The 15,321-nt window shown below is 46.3% G+C and overlaps 1 protein-coding gene across 1 annotated transcript in view; it reads right to left on the bottom strand.

The window, feature by feature from the left end:
• LOC135808964 (mucin-17-like) overlaps positions 1 to 15,321 on the bottom strand; it is a 44,644-nt gene that overhangs the window by 14,436 nt on the left and 14,887 nt on the right. The window contains exons 16-27 of the mRNA XM_065322215.1: positions 14,769 to 14,996; positions 14,308 to 14,512; positions 13,918 to 14,123; positions 13,726 to 13,810; positions 13,484 to 13,537; positions 12,786 to 12,821; positions 12,350 to 12,429; positions 10,114 to 10,147; positions 7,319 to 7,368; positions 6,796 to 6,846; positions 5,599 to 5,971; positions 4,986 to 5,198 (exon numbers count right to left, since the gene is read on the bottom strand). Coding sequence (XP_065178287.1) covers positions 4,986 to 5,198; positions 5,599 to 5,971; positions 6,796 to 6,846; positions 7,319 to 7,368; positions 10,114 to 10,147; positions 12,350 to 12,429; positions 12,786 to 12,821; positions 13,484 to 13,537; positions 13,726 to 13,810; positions 13,918 to 14,123; positions 14,308 to 14,512; positions 14,769 to 14,996 — 1,615 coding nt within the window. The remainder of the gene's footprint in view (positions 1 to 4,985; positions 5,199 to 5,598; positions 5,972 to 6,795; positions 6,847 to 7,318; positions 7,369 to 10,113; positions 10,148 to 12,349; positions 12,430 to 12,785; positions 12,822 to 13,483; positions 13,538 to 13,725; positions 13,811 to 13,917; positions 14,124 to 14,307; positions 14,513 to 14,768; positions 14,997 to 15,321) is intronic.

Below are 15,321 nucleotides of genomic sequence, written 5' to 3'. Positions count from 1 at the left end.
GCAGATGTTTTCGACTTTTGCTTGAGCTGGCCTCGCGACTGTCTGCCTTACTGTGCAAGCCATGGGCGCGGAGCAAGCTCTTTAGCTTCTGGAGACCCTTCCTGACGACCCGATCGCCACCTCATCCAGCGAAGATGAGTTTGTGGAGCCAGACGGTCCTGTTGAAAATATTTATTCTGACGACAACAGCGACGATGACATGGCGAGTGAAAGCAGCGCCAGCGAGAGTGACATGGATGTCACAGACAACGACAGTGTCGCGGATATAAGTGCTACTAATGGTGGAAGGGGACGTGGCAGAGAGAGAGAGAGAGAGAGAGAGAGAGAGAGAGAGAGAGAGAGAGAGAGAGAGAGACATAGAGGATTCGGCCGTGGAATACGCTGGTCACGGTATAAAGGTTGTGGTGTACAGGTACTAGGTACAGCCAGCGGTGCAACCTGCACTAGTCAATATTTGCAACACTTGGGACAATACTGACACCGCTGTGACTGGTAACACTCCTGCATTCCACCCACAGAACGAACCTGGTATCCACTTACCTGAGGGAGCCACTCCAGTGCAAGAATCTGATTTATTGCATATTGCAACAGTTTGCCCGATCGGCAATAAATCCAAACAATTATTAGTGCTAAATAGTAGGGCCTTAACGATTGCCCATTTTGCCTTAACGATTAACCAATAACACCAACGATCGATTTATTGGTTTTACCGATTTTCCGAACAAGTTTTATATGTGTCATGTTGGATATCAGTATACGGCAAAAACGATTAAATTTGTTCAACTAATAATAATACAGGTACGTATGGGTGAAAGATCCACACAGGCCCAAAAAAAGACCAAAATGAAATTTGCAACGTGATATGAGCAGTGTTCCTCTGCCATTACACATCAACGATCAGTCCTCTGTCTTCTTCAATGGAGAAGGGTCGACTGGAATCGGCAATCCAGTCGATGATCGACTCCGTCAACATGCCTGAGCACCTGCTGTCGCTCGTTCGCAAGTTACCTGTGCCGAAGAACGACGTGACGGGCTTCATTCCAGCACTGGTCGTCGCATTGTCACTGCGCTCAACATTGCCGGTAGCCGCCGTTGCTGTCGACTGGGTTGCTGGTCCTTTCCCTACCGCAGCGGCGTACTGGTCTTTATGAGCAGAAATCCGGTGCTGGAACAAGTTGGTTGTGCCGCTTTGACGAACGAACTCGCAGCTGCACAAATTGCATCTCGCTACGCTATCAGCTTCCTCGAAATATGCCCAAGCTGGCGATCTCTTGGTCAGACTAACTTTCGCTTTTCCAGGCGGCAGCATTGTCACTGCTCTCCTCGCCAAAAAATCAAAACTAATTGTAAGGTTTTCACAAGAACGGAACAAATTAAAGGGGAAGTTAAGGCAAAAATTAAAATTTCACCAGTTGTAGTCTTCGGGGTGCTGAGTCGAATGGTCGTGGTCCGAGGAAGCTGAGACGCTCCCTTCCTACTTGAATCCCAATCGAACTCGCGCACTTCCACCGAAACTGGGTGACTGCGCCCTACTAGATGGGGATTAGTATGCAAAATGTCACTAAAAGCGCCATTTCGTTCTTATAAAAGCACGGATGACCGCGATTGGCCCATATGTTGTAGTCTTTTGGACGCTGAGTCGACTGGTTTTGGTCCGAAAAGGCTGCGATGCAGCGTTCCGCCTTTATTCCCAATCGAACATGGTTGAACAAGCGGTCACGTGCTCCTGCGTACACCAGTCACCTGGTCACCGTGCCTGCAGGGTACAACTTACTAGCCTGTTTGACCTTTTTTGGGTGCAGTCCTGTCACTCGAGTTGAACTCGAGTTGAACCTTGGTGTGAAAGTTGTCACCTGCTGGCGTGGTGACCAGGTGATTTGGGCACCCAGGAGCACGTGACCACTTGTTCAACCATGTTCGATTGGGAATAAAGGAGGAACGCTGCATCGCAGCCTTTTCGGACCAAAACCAGTCGACTCAGCGTCCAAAAAACTACAACATATGGGCCAATCGCGGTCATCCGTGCTTTTATAAGAACGAAATGGCGCTTTTAGTGACATTTTGCATACAAATCCCCATCTCGTAGGGCGCAGTCACCCAGTTTCGGTGGAAGTGCGCGAGTTCGATTGGGATTCAAGTAGGAAGGGAGCGTCTCAGCTTCCTCGGACCACGACCATTCGACTCAGCACCCCGAATACTACAACTGGTGAAATTTTAATTTTTGCCTTAACTTCCCCTTTAAGAAGGCCGGCAGCCACACTCACAGTTTCGCTACAACCTAATAGTAATGAAGCTTTCCGGTTGTTACATTTTCCGGCTACGCTGACTAGTGCAGTGAATGCAGTAACTATGTACGACTACGAGTACCCAAAAAGGATCAAGCGCCCAATGATTGTACGGACCTACGGGGCTACGGCTTCATGCACGTGTACTTCAACGTTCATGTACTTGTTGTGCGCATGACACGCGGGCATGATGCCATGCATGGTCTGCATGTACTGACGTCATTACTGCTCTCACACTGTACAGTCATAATCGTTATCGATCATAACGATTATCGATTTCATCAAGAGTGCATAAACAAGAGTATGCAACTGTGGTTATGGCCCAGTGCGCGGCGCGCTGCCTTCATTACGTAACTTGCCTTCATCACGCTCTGAAAGCATGCATTCAAACTCACAATTTCTCGTACGAGCCCATCCGTTTTTGCTCGATTCGTTCCAGTAGCTACGCGATCTCTGAGTTATGGCGCGTGAACTCCAGTTCCGTACGAAAGTTCATTTCAAACCAGAGGGAAAGCGCGGTGTTTGATTTTCCGCAGTGCGCGGACTGCAGCTGAATGATGTAATGAAGGCAGCGCGCCGCGCATCTGGCCCATAGAAAAGAGATCACAGTTGCATACTCTTGTTTATGGACTCTTGATTTCATCCATAGCGAGTGATATACGAGTAATCGGTATAATCGTTTCGGCCCTACTAAATAGTGAAATTTTTGTTCGTTTTCTGGACTTGAAAGTTGTTGCATCGCATTCCTGAGGGTTTTTACTTTCAGAATCACCCTACGTTGTACATAATAAAAGTGAAAAATAGAGAAGTTATGGCATGAACAATGTTTTTGCTGTACAAATACCTAAAACGGTATAGGGTTAATGAGCAAATATCAGTGTAGTACTGGCTACAAGCCGCTGAAACGTACATAGCTACTATTGAACAACCTCGAAAAAAGAAGAGAGAGAGAGAGAGAGAGAGAGAGAGAGAGAGAGAGAGAGAGAGAGAGAGAGAGAGAGAGAGAGAGAGAGAGAGAGAGAGAGAGAGAGAGAGAGCCGGAGAGAGAGAGAGCCGGAGAGAGAGAGAGAGAGAGAGAGAGAGAGAGAGAGAGAGCCGGAGAGAGAGAGAGAGAGAGAGATAGAGAGAGATAGAGAGAGATAGAGAGAGAGAGAGAGAGAGAGAGAGAGAGAGAGAGAGAGAGAGAGATAGAGGCTACAATAGCAGCATTCACTCAACTGCACAGCATTGCCATCAAGGTATATACATCTATCTGTAGTGCAACTATACTCCGACACACTGGACCGGAAGTACTCTCTTTTAGATGCAGGTAGTGAACCCAATATAGGTGCAAATAAATAAGCGCCCATAAAAGGGTACGGAAGGTTTCAATGTATAATTATATGTCAACTAGCAGCACCACCGGCCAGCGTTGCCTGGCCGAATGTGGCATGCGGGTGAAGCAAGTACATGAACAGCACACGTGCTCAGCACGTGGTGGTGGCCAGACCGCTGAAGTCCTGGTGAGGGAGGTTCTTCATCGTTGGAAGGAGAAGGAGGGACGTCTGTTACGCCTTCGGGAGGCTGGTCAGGGTTGTCCATCACCTGGTGGCGGATGAAGCGGCTCAAAAAATTCATAAACTTACGAACAAAAGTGCGATGCGCTCTTCACTGCAGATCAGATGCAGAGTGCAGTCAGTGCAGATCTTTTGTATCCTTTTGTTGCAGATGTTTCTATTTGCAGAGAACGGTTCACGTGGTCCGCAGCGCTTGTGCGGCTGCTAGTGCTACCTATGGCCTAGGCTAGGTGGCTACATGATTCGCACGCTTCGCGTGCTCAGTGCTTCTGCGTGCGGCTGCTACTGCTACTTGTACTGATATGATCGTGTCTGCTACCACCTACACTGTTCGCACGCTTCGCGTGCTCAGCACGTGGTGGTGGCTACACGATTCGCACGCTTCGCGTGCTCAGTGCTTCTGACTGACTGAAGTTCTGTGGCTGCTTCCGCTAGCTACACGATTCGCACGCTTCGCGTGCTCAGTGCTTCTGCGGCCGCTAGCTACATGTACACTGTGCTACCCTGTTCGCACGCTTCGCGTGCTCAGGGCAGCGCTGCTCCGCAGCGCTTCAGCGTGACACAAAAACACACGTCACAGGTGCCTCTTCTTTATAAGGAGCGTGACACACACACACACACACACACACACACACACACACACACACACACACACACACACACACAGACACACGTCACAGGTGCCTTTTCTTTATAAGTAAAGATATATAATAAAGGTTCAGACGGAGGATTAGGCCATGGCAAAAAATAAAGTTGATTCTCAGGTCATGAGCCTGTGAAAATCGGTGCGAGCGAGCGATTTTTTATTTTACTTCCCACAATTTTTTTATTTCCAAAGATAGGGTCACACATATGTACATGGTCACATGTTCATTATATTCAGGCCAGGGAGTAGAAAAATACCGGTATTTCACTACTCCCTGATTCATGCCTTTCGCATTGACCGTTTTCATGCACGCATATGCATGCATAGAATTAAAAAAATCGTCGGTGCACCGCCAAAAATCGGTGCGCGCGTAGTTGAGAATCAAAAATAATTTTTACCATGGTCTTAGTACAGTTATACATTAAGCTCAAGCTATAATGTATTGGACACAAAATAATAACATCATACAGGTCCAAAGCCTTCTGACAGAGTACTCACTTTCTTAGCTGATCCAACAACAGGACTGAACATCGTCTGTGATGCTGGGGCCGCAACAGTAGGAGGTTTGCTCTCCGCTGTACTCTGTGATGAGGTAACTGCACCAACAGATGAAACTGGCGACACCTCTTTGGGCGTAGCACTTTCCGATGGGCACTGGAGATCCAAAGTAGTTGGCTTTGTGTCCATTTGAGACCAAGATTTTGCAGTCAACTGCCGGCAGGTACAAACAGTGCAGTAGATACATATACAACGAAAGGAAACTTGCAAGTGCTTTCACACCTGGTGAACACAAGAAAAAGAATTCTCAGCGTGAAAAGCACAGTCCTAGGGAACCTGATTGAGTGTTGACAGCTGTAGCCAGGTCAATCATCCAGCAACATCACTAGTTGATGATGAAGCCATGAAGATGTCCGGGCTAGTTTCTTTAGCTACCGTTTCTAACACCAGTGACATGACACACAACGGCTACAATGGTGGGAAAGGAGGCAGCAGAGGCTGAAAAGAGCAATACAGTCAACCCAACCTGCATGAATGCTACCATTCAATACCTATAATTAACAACGTTAGCATGCACCATTCTAGACTGTACTCAACGCCATCCAGTACTCACTTTCTTTTTCGGCATGCGAGGCGTACAGGAGCCCGATGAGGACAGTGAGAGTGATACAGGTGTAGTTGGTGTAGGCGTGGGTGTTACAGTAGGTGTTGCTGGTACTGGCAATGACATCGATGGAGATGGTGGCTGCTGCTGCTGCTGGGAGGTCATATCCATTGGCTGTGCTTGTGGCAGCGGTGGCTGTGATTCGAATTCCTGGGCCAGCTGCAGCAAGGCAGCTGCTCCGGCTATGGCACTGTTCTGCTCTGCGTACGCAGTGTTGACAGCCATCAAAAGTGGAGTACTGGCATCACAGTAGGAGCTGGAAGACGAACTCTCTGGTGATGGCTCGAACGATGTCGGTTCACTAGTGCCCTGGCTGGAGCGTCTGTGACAAGAACAAGAGTTGCAACAACACAACATTAGGCTCAACACCGGTTTAAGAAGATGCTTCAACGAAGCACCCTACATGTAAGTCAGCAATTATTAAATTTTATTGATTTTTACCCTACCAAACCCATACACACTGCAGCCCTAGAATCTAGCACTCTGAAATACATTCATGTAGCACACTGAAAATAGGGGCGACAGTTCAGACTATGCATAGTAGAGAGCGCATGTGGCAGAGGTGGAACAAATCCATTAATTCCACTTTTTTGTAAGTATTACCAAGAGTAGATAAACAAGAGTGTGCAACTCCGGATATCTTCTGCACAATCTGCAGATACCCGCGCCCGTGGCGGAATTTTTTGTTGACGTCACCTTTTTTCAGAAGAACGTGCATTTTGCCCCAGAGCAGTGTGAGAGCACGTGCTGGCCACCGACTTTGTGATGTAAAGCCCGGCCAAGTGCACGAGGCAAAACTTTCCAAAAGACTCGCAGCGCGTGCATCGTCGAAAAGATTACGTCAACAAAAAATTCCGCCGTGGGCCAACCCATCTCGGAGTTGCACACTCTTGTTTATCTACTCTTGGTATTACTGGTATGAGATTCAGTTAAGTTTTCACCGAGATACAACAGTTGAATTATCGTAAAAATCGTCTGTACGAGCTTTCTTGTACGCTGGTTAAATGTTATACAACTCATATGGCATACATGGACACGACTGTTTTTGTCACTCCACCAACAAGAAGAAACTGCAAATCAACGACTACCATACCACATCGGCACAATACAAATAAACTAGAAGTGGTACAATAGTGAACAACATACTTGCGCTGTGTTGACGCTCGGCGAGAACCACTGCCAGCTTTACTTGTTCGCCTACACCATCAACCAAGCATATAACAACAGCATGATGATATTCAACGATTTGGAGAGACTGAGGATTTCTTGCGTAGCCAAGGACTTAGTGCGGCTGTGTGCGCTGGAAGTTACTGCCACCAGGCCGTGTACTTACAACATGAACGGATGCAAAGCAAAATGCCAAACATCAAGACAGCATTTAAATACGAATACTGCTGTTTATATAAACCTGCTTCGAATTATCAAATTCAGTAGTTGTGCGGGTGGAAATCGGTACGAGGAATACATTGGAAATAAGACGGGTCTGCGAATCAGGCCATATTCGAACCATCAGCATTCTAATTTCTAATGCAGAAGAAAGTTACTAGAAACCATCCAAAGGGGACCAAAGTTTAATATGACCCAAATAGTTGAACATTTTCTGGTGAGTTGACTTCAAATTCAGCCTGTGTACATTCAATCCGGCAATAGAGAGTTAATTAGTCATTACCTGCTTTTAACAGCAGACAGGCTCTTGGGTTTCTCCCTTTCACTCGCAGGCTGCAAGTTTACACGAGCAAGATGCAGGAATGGGAGAGATAGATAGAGATAGATAGGTACATAAATAGATAGATAAATACACGGAAAAGAGAAATAGGTCCAGTTTGGATTTGTTGTGACTCAAAGTTTCATGCCACTGCAATCATCAGACGACTGATAATAAAAACCTAAGACTAATCATTATGAATCAGATCATGCGTGATACTTGGCGCTTAGATTGTCATTACTCTACGCAATACACGAATGAAGGCCAATATCACACAGATGTTACGGATGATGTAAGGGATAAGTAATGGCATAATGTTGGCACTGACGTATGCTAAACCAGGCATGGTTGTGATGGATAAGGATAATATTGGCACTGATATTTGCCAAAAACAGTCATGACGGTGCCGGGTACTGTCCTTGCGCGGCAGTTGCGACTGGCTGCTGCATGTTCTACTATGTCACGCTAGGTGTGAAGTTTTGTATGTAATATATGTTTTCATGGCGGCATTTTGACACTAGTTCGTTTCTTCTGTTCAGGCTCTTTGGGTTGTTGGCATTGTTCAATATTGTAAGTTTCTCGATTCTGCATAGGTTGCACCTTTTTGACTTTTTGGAGTATGCCTGCGTCTTTGTGTGGATATGACACCAAACAGAGAATGGCGTCCAGCAAGCTTCAGGTTCCACACATGGTTTGACAGTTCAGTTTTGCTCTGGTACCGTTCATGGCGGAAGCTCATTTGTGTGATTATTGTACCGGTCCTTGAAGGGAGGCTCGGTCAGTCCGGTGTACTCTTTGTCGTCGTTTACTGTTGCTTGATACACTATCGATCTCGACAGGCAATCACCATCAAGGGGGCACTGTGAGGCATTACGGCAGTTACAATACATGTCTTGGCAGGGGGTTGTGGCTGGCTTCCAGTCGCTGCCAGAACTCGTTTGTTACTTGGTATTAATGATGCTTCGTATATTTTGCATGCAGCTGTAGCTAGCCTTGACAGTGTTCCTGTTGAATATTTTATTCAGTGGTGAGCCTTTTGGGAAGTGTTTATCGATAAGGTGTAAGAATTTTCCGGCCACATTTGTTTGTATGTTTTTGCTGAACGGAGGGTTGAACCACGACCTGTCACACGACGAGGAGACATTTCATCAGGCTGCCCCTCTCTACAACGAGGCCCTCCGCGCCAGTGGATATGAGAAGGAGGTGGAATACAAAAGCGAACGGAAAGAAGGGCGCAACAAGAAGACGAGAAACCGTCAGCGCAAAATAACCATGATAACGTGATAGAAAGAGAGGGAAAGAGAGAGAAAGAGATGGAAAGAGAGAGAGAGAGAGAGAGAGAGAGAGAGAGAGAGAGAGAGAGAGAGAGAGAGAGAGAGAGAGAGAGAGAGAGAGAGAGAGAGAGAGAGAGCAAGAGAGAGAGAGCAAGAGAGAGAGAGAGAGAGAGAGGTAGAGAGAGAGAGAGAGGTAGAGAGAGAGAGGGGTAGAGAGAGAGAGGGGTAGAGAGAGAGAGGGGTAGAGAGGTAGAGAGGTAGAGAGGTAGAGAGAGAGAGAGAGAGAGAGAGAGAGAGAGAGAGAGAGAGAGAGAGAGAGAGAGAGAGAGAGAGAGAGAGAGAGAGAGAGAGAGAGAGAGAGAGAGAGAGAGAGAGAGAGAGAGAGAGAGAGAGAGAGAGAGAGAGAGAGAGAGAGAGGGTTCCACAACAAACACTTAGGGTTGGTTCACATAAGCAAAATCGGCGCCGCAAGACATCGGCGGTGAGCCAGCTCCTGATCCGTTGCGCCTACGGTTCGAGTACCAAATCTACTACAAAGTAGTACAGAATGTGCCAAAATGCTACGACAGGTTTGCCAATTGAAGCTTGAATTCTTTGTTTCTTCAGTAGTTCAAGGTCTTTTCGGTGATGGCCACTCGGTGCTACCTTTTACTGGAGATCATCAAACTACTTCTACACATTTTATTGCAGTCTAGTAAGCGATTGTGTCGAAATTATGCTTGCAAACGTTGATGAAGTCACAAGAACTTGCCAATGTATCCATTATAATTTTATATTTGTTTCAATTGTATTTGTCTCATAAGTTGCACAATGGTCTAGCAGATCATCCGAGAAGGACGGGCTGGTATCCTGACTTATTTGCCGCCTTGAAGCGACTACAAGAATGGCGAACGGACCTCCTCTCTAGCTTCAATTTAGGAAAATTTAGGACAAGTATTGGTTTGATATTTTGACAAAGTCTAGCTCCCGGAAGCCGGCGATCACCGGCGCGAACGGTTCACAAACCACTTTTGGTCAAAATCGTACGGGATCGGCGCCGGGGCAGATCGCAAGAGTTGGGCACTGTCCAACTTTGCCGGCGGTCCCTTGCGATATTTTACCGTATGATTTTGTTACGACTGCACTGGTTCACACAATCGGAATGCGCCGGGAGAGGTTGCAAGAAGCCCACCGCCGGTGACTCCCGGCGCGTACCGGCGATATGTGAACCAACCCTAAAGCTGGCACTGAACAATAAGGTCTGTCAGAGAGAACACATCGTGCTGCTCACGACACAACTTTGGGACTGCAATTTATACAGGGGGGTCGGAGGTTGAGGGCAGAGCGCACCACAAAGCAGTGCACTTTTGAGAATACAGAGGTCCAGAACAGGTAAAGATGGCTGCACTTTCATGTGAAGTTCAATGGGGCATATCCGATCGGTTTGTCGGGCAGGAAAAGGAAGTTTCCCTGAAAAACTGTAACATACAAAAGCCTGCAACTTACACCGGGCGTAGTCGGTGTTGATGCGACTGAGGGCCTGTAGAAAAGCAAGCAGAGTCAATTGGGTCAAATTAAAACAAGTAGGGGTGAAACGAGGATATCGAATACTGGAGCGCTCGCTCGAAAATTTGCAACGAGCGAGTACTCGTTTCGCATAATACTCGAAGAATCCTATGTCCAATGTACTGTATACATGTACATCGAGCATTTCTGTTACTCTGACCAGTACTGATAGTCCATACAAGCGCGAAATTATTGCTTGTCCCTACTTACCAGCAAAAGACAGTAGTCCAGACTATTTCCTGCACCATGCTGCATGCAAGACTGCATGTGTATGGGGTGTACTACGTTCAGTGGTGCGAGAGTGTGTGCAGTGCATTGTTTTATGTTGTCAGTTAAATACTCGTACTCGCTCGTTTTTTCAAAGAGTACTCGAGTCCCCAATTTTGGCACTCGTTTCACCCCTAAAAACAAGACACCGGTCACTGGCTCAGCAATGGGATGGGAGTTACCAATGGAATACTGGCACAGTAGAGATTCAATCACAATCGCCAAATAGATGAGGTGTTACAAGGTAGATACGCATGCATACCCAAGGCAGACAAATGCTACTGGCTCTCTGACGAGAGTTTCCAATGGTGTGAGTGGCACAGGCGAGTTTCAATCATATTCGCCAAAACGCAAGAAAGAAAGGAAAATACCCTTTGAGGACAGTTTTCCAAAACCAGTCATACAACAAGTCACACAGCAATGTGATTGCACAAAAATGGTGGAAAGCGGAAATGTCCCAAGCGGACAGTCACCAACCAGCGTTCCGCCACATCCAACGAACAAAGAACGGAGCAGACAAGGCGGAGGTGTAGCTTGGTGTGACTGGTCACTAAGAAAAGTCCTACTCTGAAGTGCCTCCGAAATGAACAACCAACTACTAGTATGAGAATGAAGAATTTAAACAAACGGCGCAGAAACAACTAGTTTAATATCGCAACAAGCTTAATGAAGAGTGTTGTACGAAAACTTGTCCGGACCATTTTTCCATCGGTCTATCTTCCTACACGTACTTATCTTTTCCTTTTAAACTGTGTCACATCGTTTCCATCACTTGACATTGTTTAAAAAGTAAACCAATGTCATTTCAGCTCGTCCTCCTTGTTGCAAGGATAAAGAATGCAGATGTGTTCTGGCACTGGGAACTATAGTCTGTTTCAAAAAGATTAGCAATCAGGTTTTAAAGTATGAAGATAAGGGAAATTTGGACAACAAAGTATATAAAATGGCTTGTTAGGGCACGACAAATTGTTCTGTGAAGGTTTCGGAACAATTGGACCAGCCGTTAAGGATGTTGTGAGTTCAAATCCAAACTATCTTCAAGTCAAACTTTTTTTTCATTGTTTTGGTGATCATGCTGGTAGATCTACAAAAAGTACTAGACAAAAAAAGAAGGTGGCTGCGCCAAACGACTTGTTTTTGGAGCTTGCATTTCCTGCCGAACTTACTGACACTTGACTGGTTCACGCCATGTGAACACACCCACAACACAGAAACGGTGTGAGTGATCACGGAAGTCATTACGCTGTAGCTACGTGTTGTTGAATACAACGGCACATCGATCGAGTTCTTTTTGAGACTTATTTTAGTATTTCAAGATCGCCAATTTATTTGAATTACATGTAGGAGTCGACGCCGTCTTCTATCAGCTTTCACAGGCGTCTGCTTTTCTCAAAATGTCGTCGAAGTCACACGGATAGCTTTGCCAAGTCATGGCCTTGGGAATGAGTCTGTGTCGATGTCGTTTTCGTCACATCGTGAGAGTAGCTCAAAGAAACTATTTGGGCACAAAACGAATTGGGACCCATGGCGCTCGTCAACATTTAGCACACTTTCGACATGTCCTCTCTGACTCCATATCGATACGAGGAAGAACTCGTTTGTTGTAAACCAGGCGTACATGCACTGACGTCGCGCACGTCGCGACGTCATTTTCCATGCTTTCGCGCGGAATATTTCTTCGAGTTCACAGTGAGTTTTTCCAGCCAGTGCTCGAGCGCTCATACGGTAAGACGGTAAACTCCCCAGGCGATTGCCAGGATTGCTAATCTTTTTGAAACTGACTGTAAGCAGGCCCATTTAGCGTAATGGCATAGACTTTCGGATGAGGTACAAAATTAGCATAAAGTGAAGCCATCACCCAGATCTCTAAGCTAGATTATCTGCAATTCAGGAATACAGAGAAACATACCGCTTGCTCTTCGGCGGTACTTCATCAACCACAGATTTCCGCCTTCCGGCTGGTCCTTTTCCCTCCATTCTTGAAATTTGCTATGAGAAAAGAAGCAAAGCAGCACTCCAAACTCTGAGCGCTGGCATAGAGCACATCACGCTATCTAGCAGAGAGGGTGGCCGCAGAAAGCAGTCCACGGATAACTATGTGTGTAATAAAAACACTGATTGCATTGAACACGTTCCCATGAACTTTGTAGCGTAATAATAACATGTACAGATCGAAAGTGGCACAAATAGAAACAAATATCTAGTTGAAGTCTACGCATCTGTCTACCAAAGCCAAACATTCCTCCTTGTCAACCGCCTTTGATTGAACTTAGCGTGTATGCGGATAATGATCCGGCAGCATGAAGCAAGATCAGGCACAAGTCTTGAGAGCTGGACAGCCTTACCTTCAAAATAGCATCCAGTTTCCGCTGTTCTCGACCCTGTTCAAACAAAAAAAGGAGGAAAGACTGTAAATGTGCCACTGAGCAAGAAGCAGTTCATGTATAGAGTGCTGGGCCTTAACACTGTGAATTCAATTTTCCGATACGTTACCGCTTCTCCCTAAAGTGGGAATATCCACAATTTTTAGGTGTATTCACCCTACACAAAAAACTGCTTTTCATACCAAGCTTATTGCCATTGCTTAATTTTTAAGGCAGCCCAAGCTTCTTTGGAGGTGATTTTTACCGACGTTTCTGGCTTAAGGCTGATTCACAATACAACTTCTTGCGACGCGACATGCGACTTGCGACACCTGCGGCAGCGACACACGGTTCACAATCTTTTTCATGTTTGCGACATCCTTATGCACTAGTAGTACTATGCACGTGCACTGCACATGCACCCAGGGTCGAAACTGTACTCCATTTGTGTATGCCGCGTGTCGCATGTCGCAAAAGTTGAACTTTCTTCAACTTCTGTGACAGGTGCCTTGCGACAGCTTGCAACAGCTCGCGACAGGTAGTTTCTTGTCACAACTGTCGCAAATCGCGTGCCGCGTCGCAGAAAGTTGTATTGTGAATCGGCCTTTACAGAATCAAGTTATGACAAAAAAAAACAAAAAAAACACCAACCAGGAAAACATGTAGAGAAGACAACTGACCTTCACCTCCAACTGACCGTCATCGCCATCCTCTTCACCGGCTGTTATTCTTGCCTACAAACAGGGAGAAAAGTGAGACCAACGAACAACGAATACCAGTAAGTCTTTGCAGAGGCATCACTGCTCTCCCCCCCCCCCCCCCACATACACACAGCCATGCGTTTCGCCTCATCGCAAGAGATTCATTCCCACTTCAGCCAACATTATGAAGAGAATACACAGCAGAGAGACATCATACGAACCTCATCAAGTTCAAGGACACCAGTCTTCCGCCGCTTCCTCAAACCGCCATCATCATCACCATCATCATCATGATGAACTCGTTTCCTACGATAGAACAAAACGAACAAGAAACTATTGTAAACTATATCCCACACAACGATATGGACAGAGAGCGTTGAGCGAGTGAGATAGAGAAAGCAAGAGAGACCTACCTATCGGGAGTGCCGCCGATATCCTGTTCTATTTCTTCAGTTGGCGTTATGGTATCCTTAGGGATTTCTCCGGAAATACTGTCAGACGTTCGCTTTATCCGGCGTCCATCTGGTCTAACAGAGTCCTCAGCTTTCCTTTGCCGTGTACTTTGTGAGCGTGGCTTTCGACCCGGACCAGATTTTTGGATCTGTTTCGCAGTAATACCCTAAAGGTAAAGTTGCACACACGCACACACAGAGGCCAGACAATTGGGAGTTTTAGAGGATTGCAATCACATCACAGCGCATGAACAACTTGTAGAAATGACACACAACAAAACCAACAAAACCAACAATAACAACAAAACCAACATAAAATACATTATACGAAGAGTCTATTTGGCGGCTTACATCTTCTTGTAACGAGCGCATGTGTAGTTCTTGCTGGCGCTTAATATGGTTTGCTTGCAGTATGTGCAGCTTCTCCTGGCGGGTGTGTTTGTTCAGGCGACGTTCCTCGCGAAGCCCAGCCATACAGCGGGCACTGAAGCCCACGACATGACAGCTTTTCGGGTCGCGAACTGCCAGCAAGCACGCACACTCCACAGGGAATTTGCTGCGGGTGAACAAAAAGAAGAAGCAAATAAGGCACTGTTATCAGCCATCACAGCCACAAAATGTTCAACAGGTACTCCATGAATGATGCCAAAATAAAGTACAACAATAGCACTGGTAGCTCATTTACCCAGCAAGGGTACAACGGTAGTTGCTTGTAGGGGAATAGGCCTTGAAATGTATAAGCAGAATGTTGTGTGGTGGGTGTGGGACTGTAGGTACATCTGGAGGATATGCTGAGCCTTTAGCATTCTTACCATTTCTCAAAGGGGAAATCGAAGCCAATGGTGATCTCATCATGCTTTGCAATGTCCCGAGTTGTATAAACACCCAGGCAGAAACAGTCATTCGAGACGAAAGGCCGCACTTCTGCATTGGGTGTACATGAGCGGCGCAGGAATCTTGCCAGGTTTCCTTTCGACCTGGCATCTACCACTAGATCCAGATCTCCGTGACCACGGTAGAACAGAACATAGGGGAGTACACTGTGCAGAAAACAACACAGGAATATATACCAGAACCAAATTGAAAAACAACAACAACAACAACAACAACAACAACAACAACGTACACTTAAGTAGTCATTAACCCCTTGGCCCTGCCCACCCAATTCTTCCTCGCTTTTCTCCTTTCTTACACTATTATCTCTTATTGGCCACTGGCTATCGTGAGAATAAAGATTTGAAACAACAACAACAACATACGCAGGGCACCTTATTCATCATGGAACTATAATATCAGAATAATAGAGAGGTTCCGGGGTACGATTCTCCGTGCCAAAATCCGTACGGGCGCTACGGTTTTTTTCCG

Source organism: Sycon ciliatum, chromosome 2 (genome assembly GCF_964019385.1).
Source record: "Sycon ciliatum chromosome 2, ocSycCili1.1, whole genome shotgun sequence".
In the NCBI taxonomy this organism is placed as follows: Eukaryota; Metazoa; Porifera; class Calcarea; order Leucosolenida; family Sycettidae; genus Sycon; species Sycon ciliatum.
The sequence above is the reverse complement of the archived record's forward strand: the minus strand, read 5'-3'. Positions and strand labels throughout refer to the sequence as shown.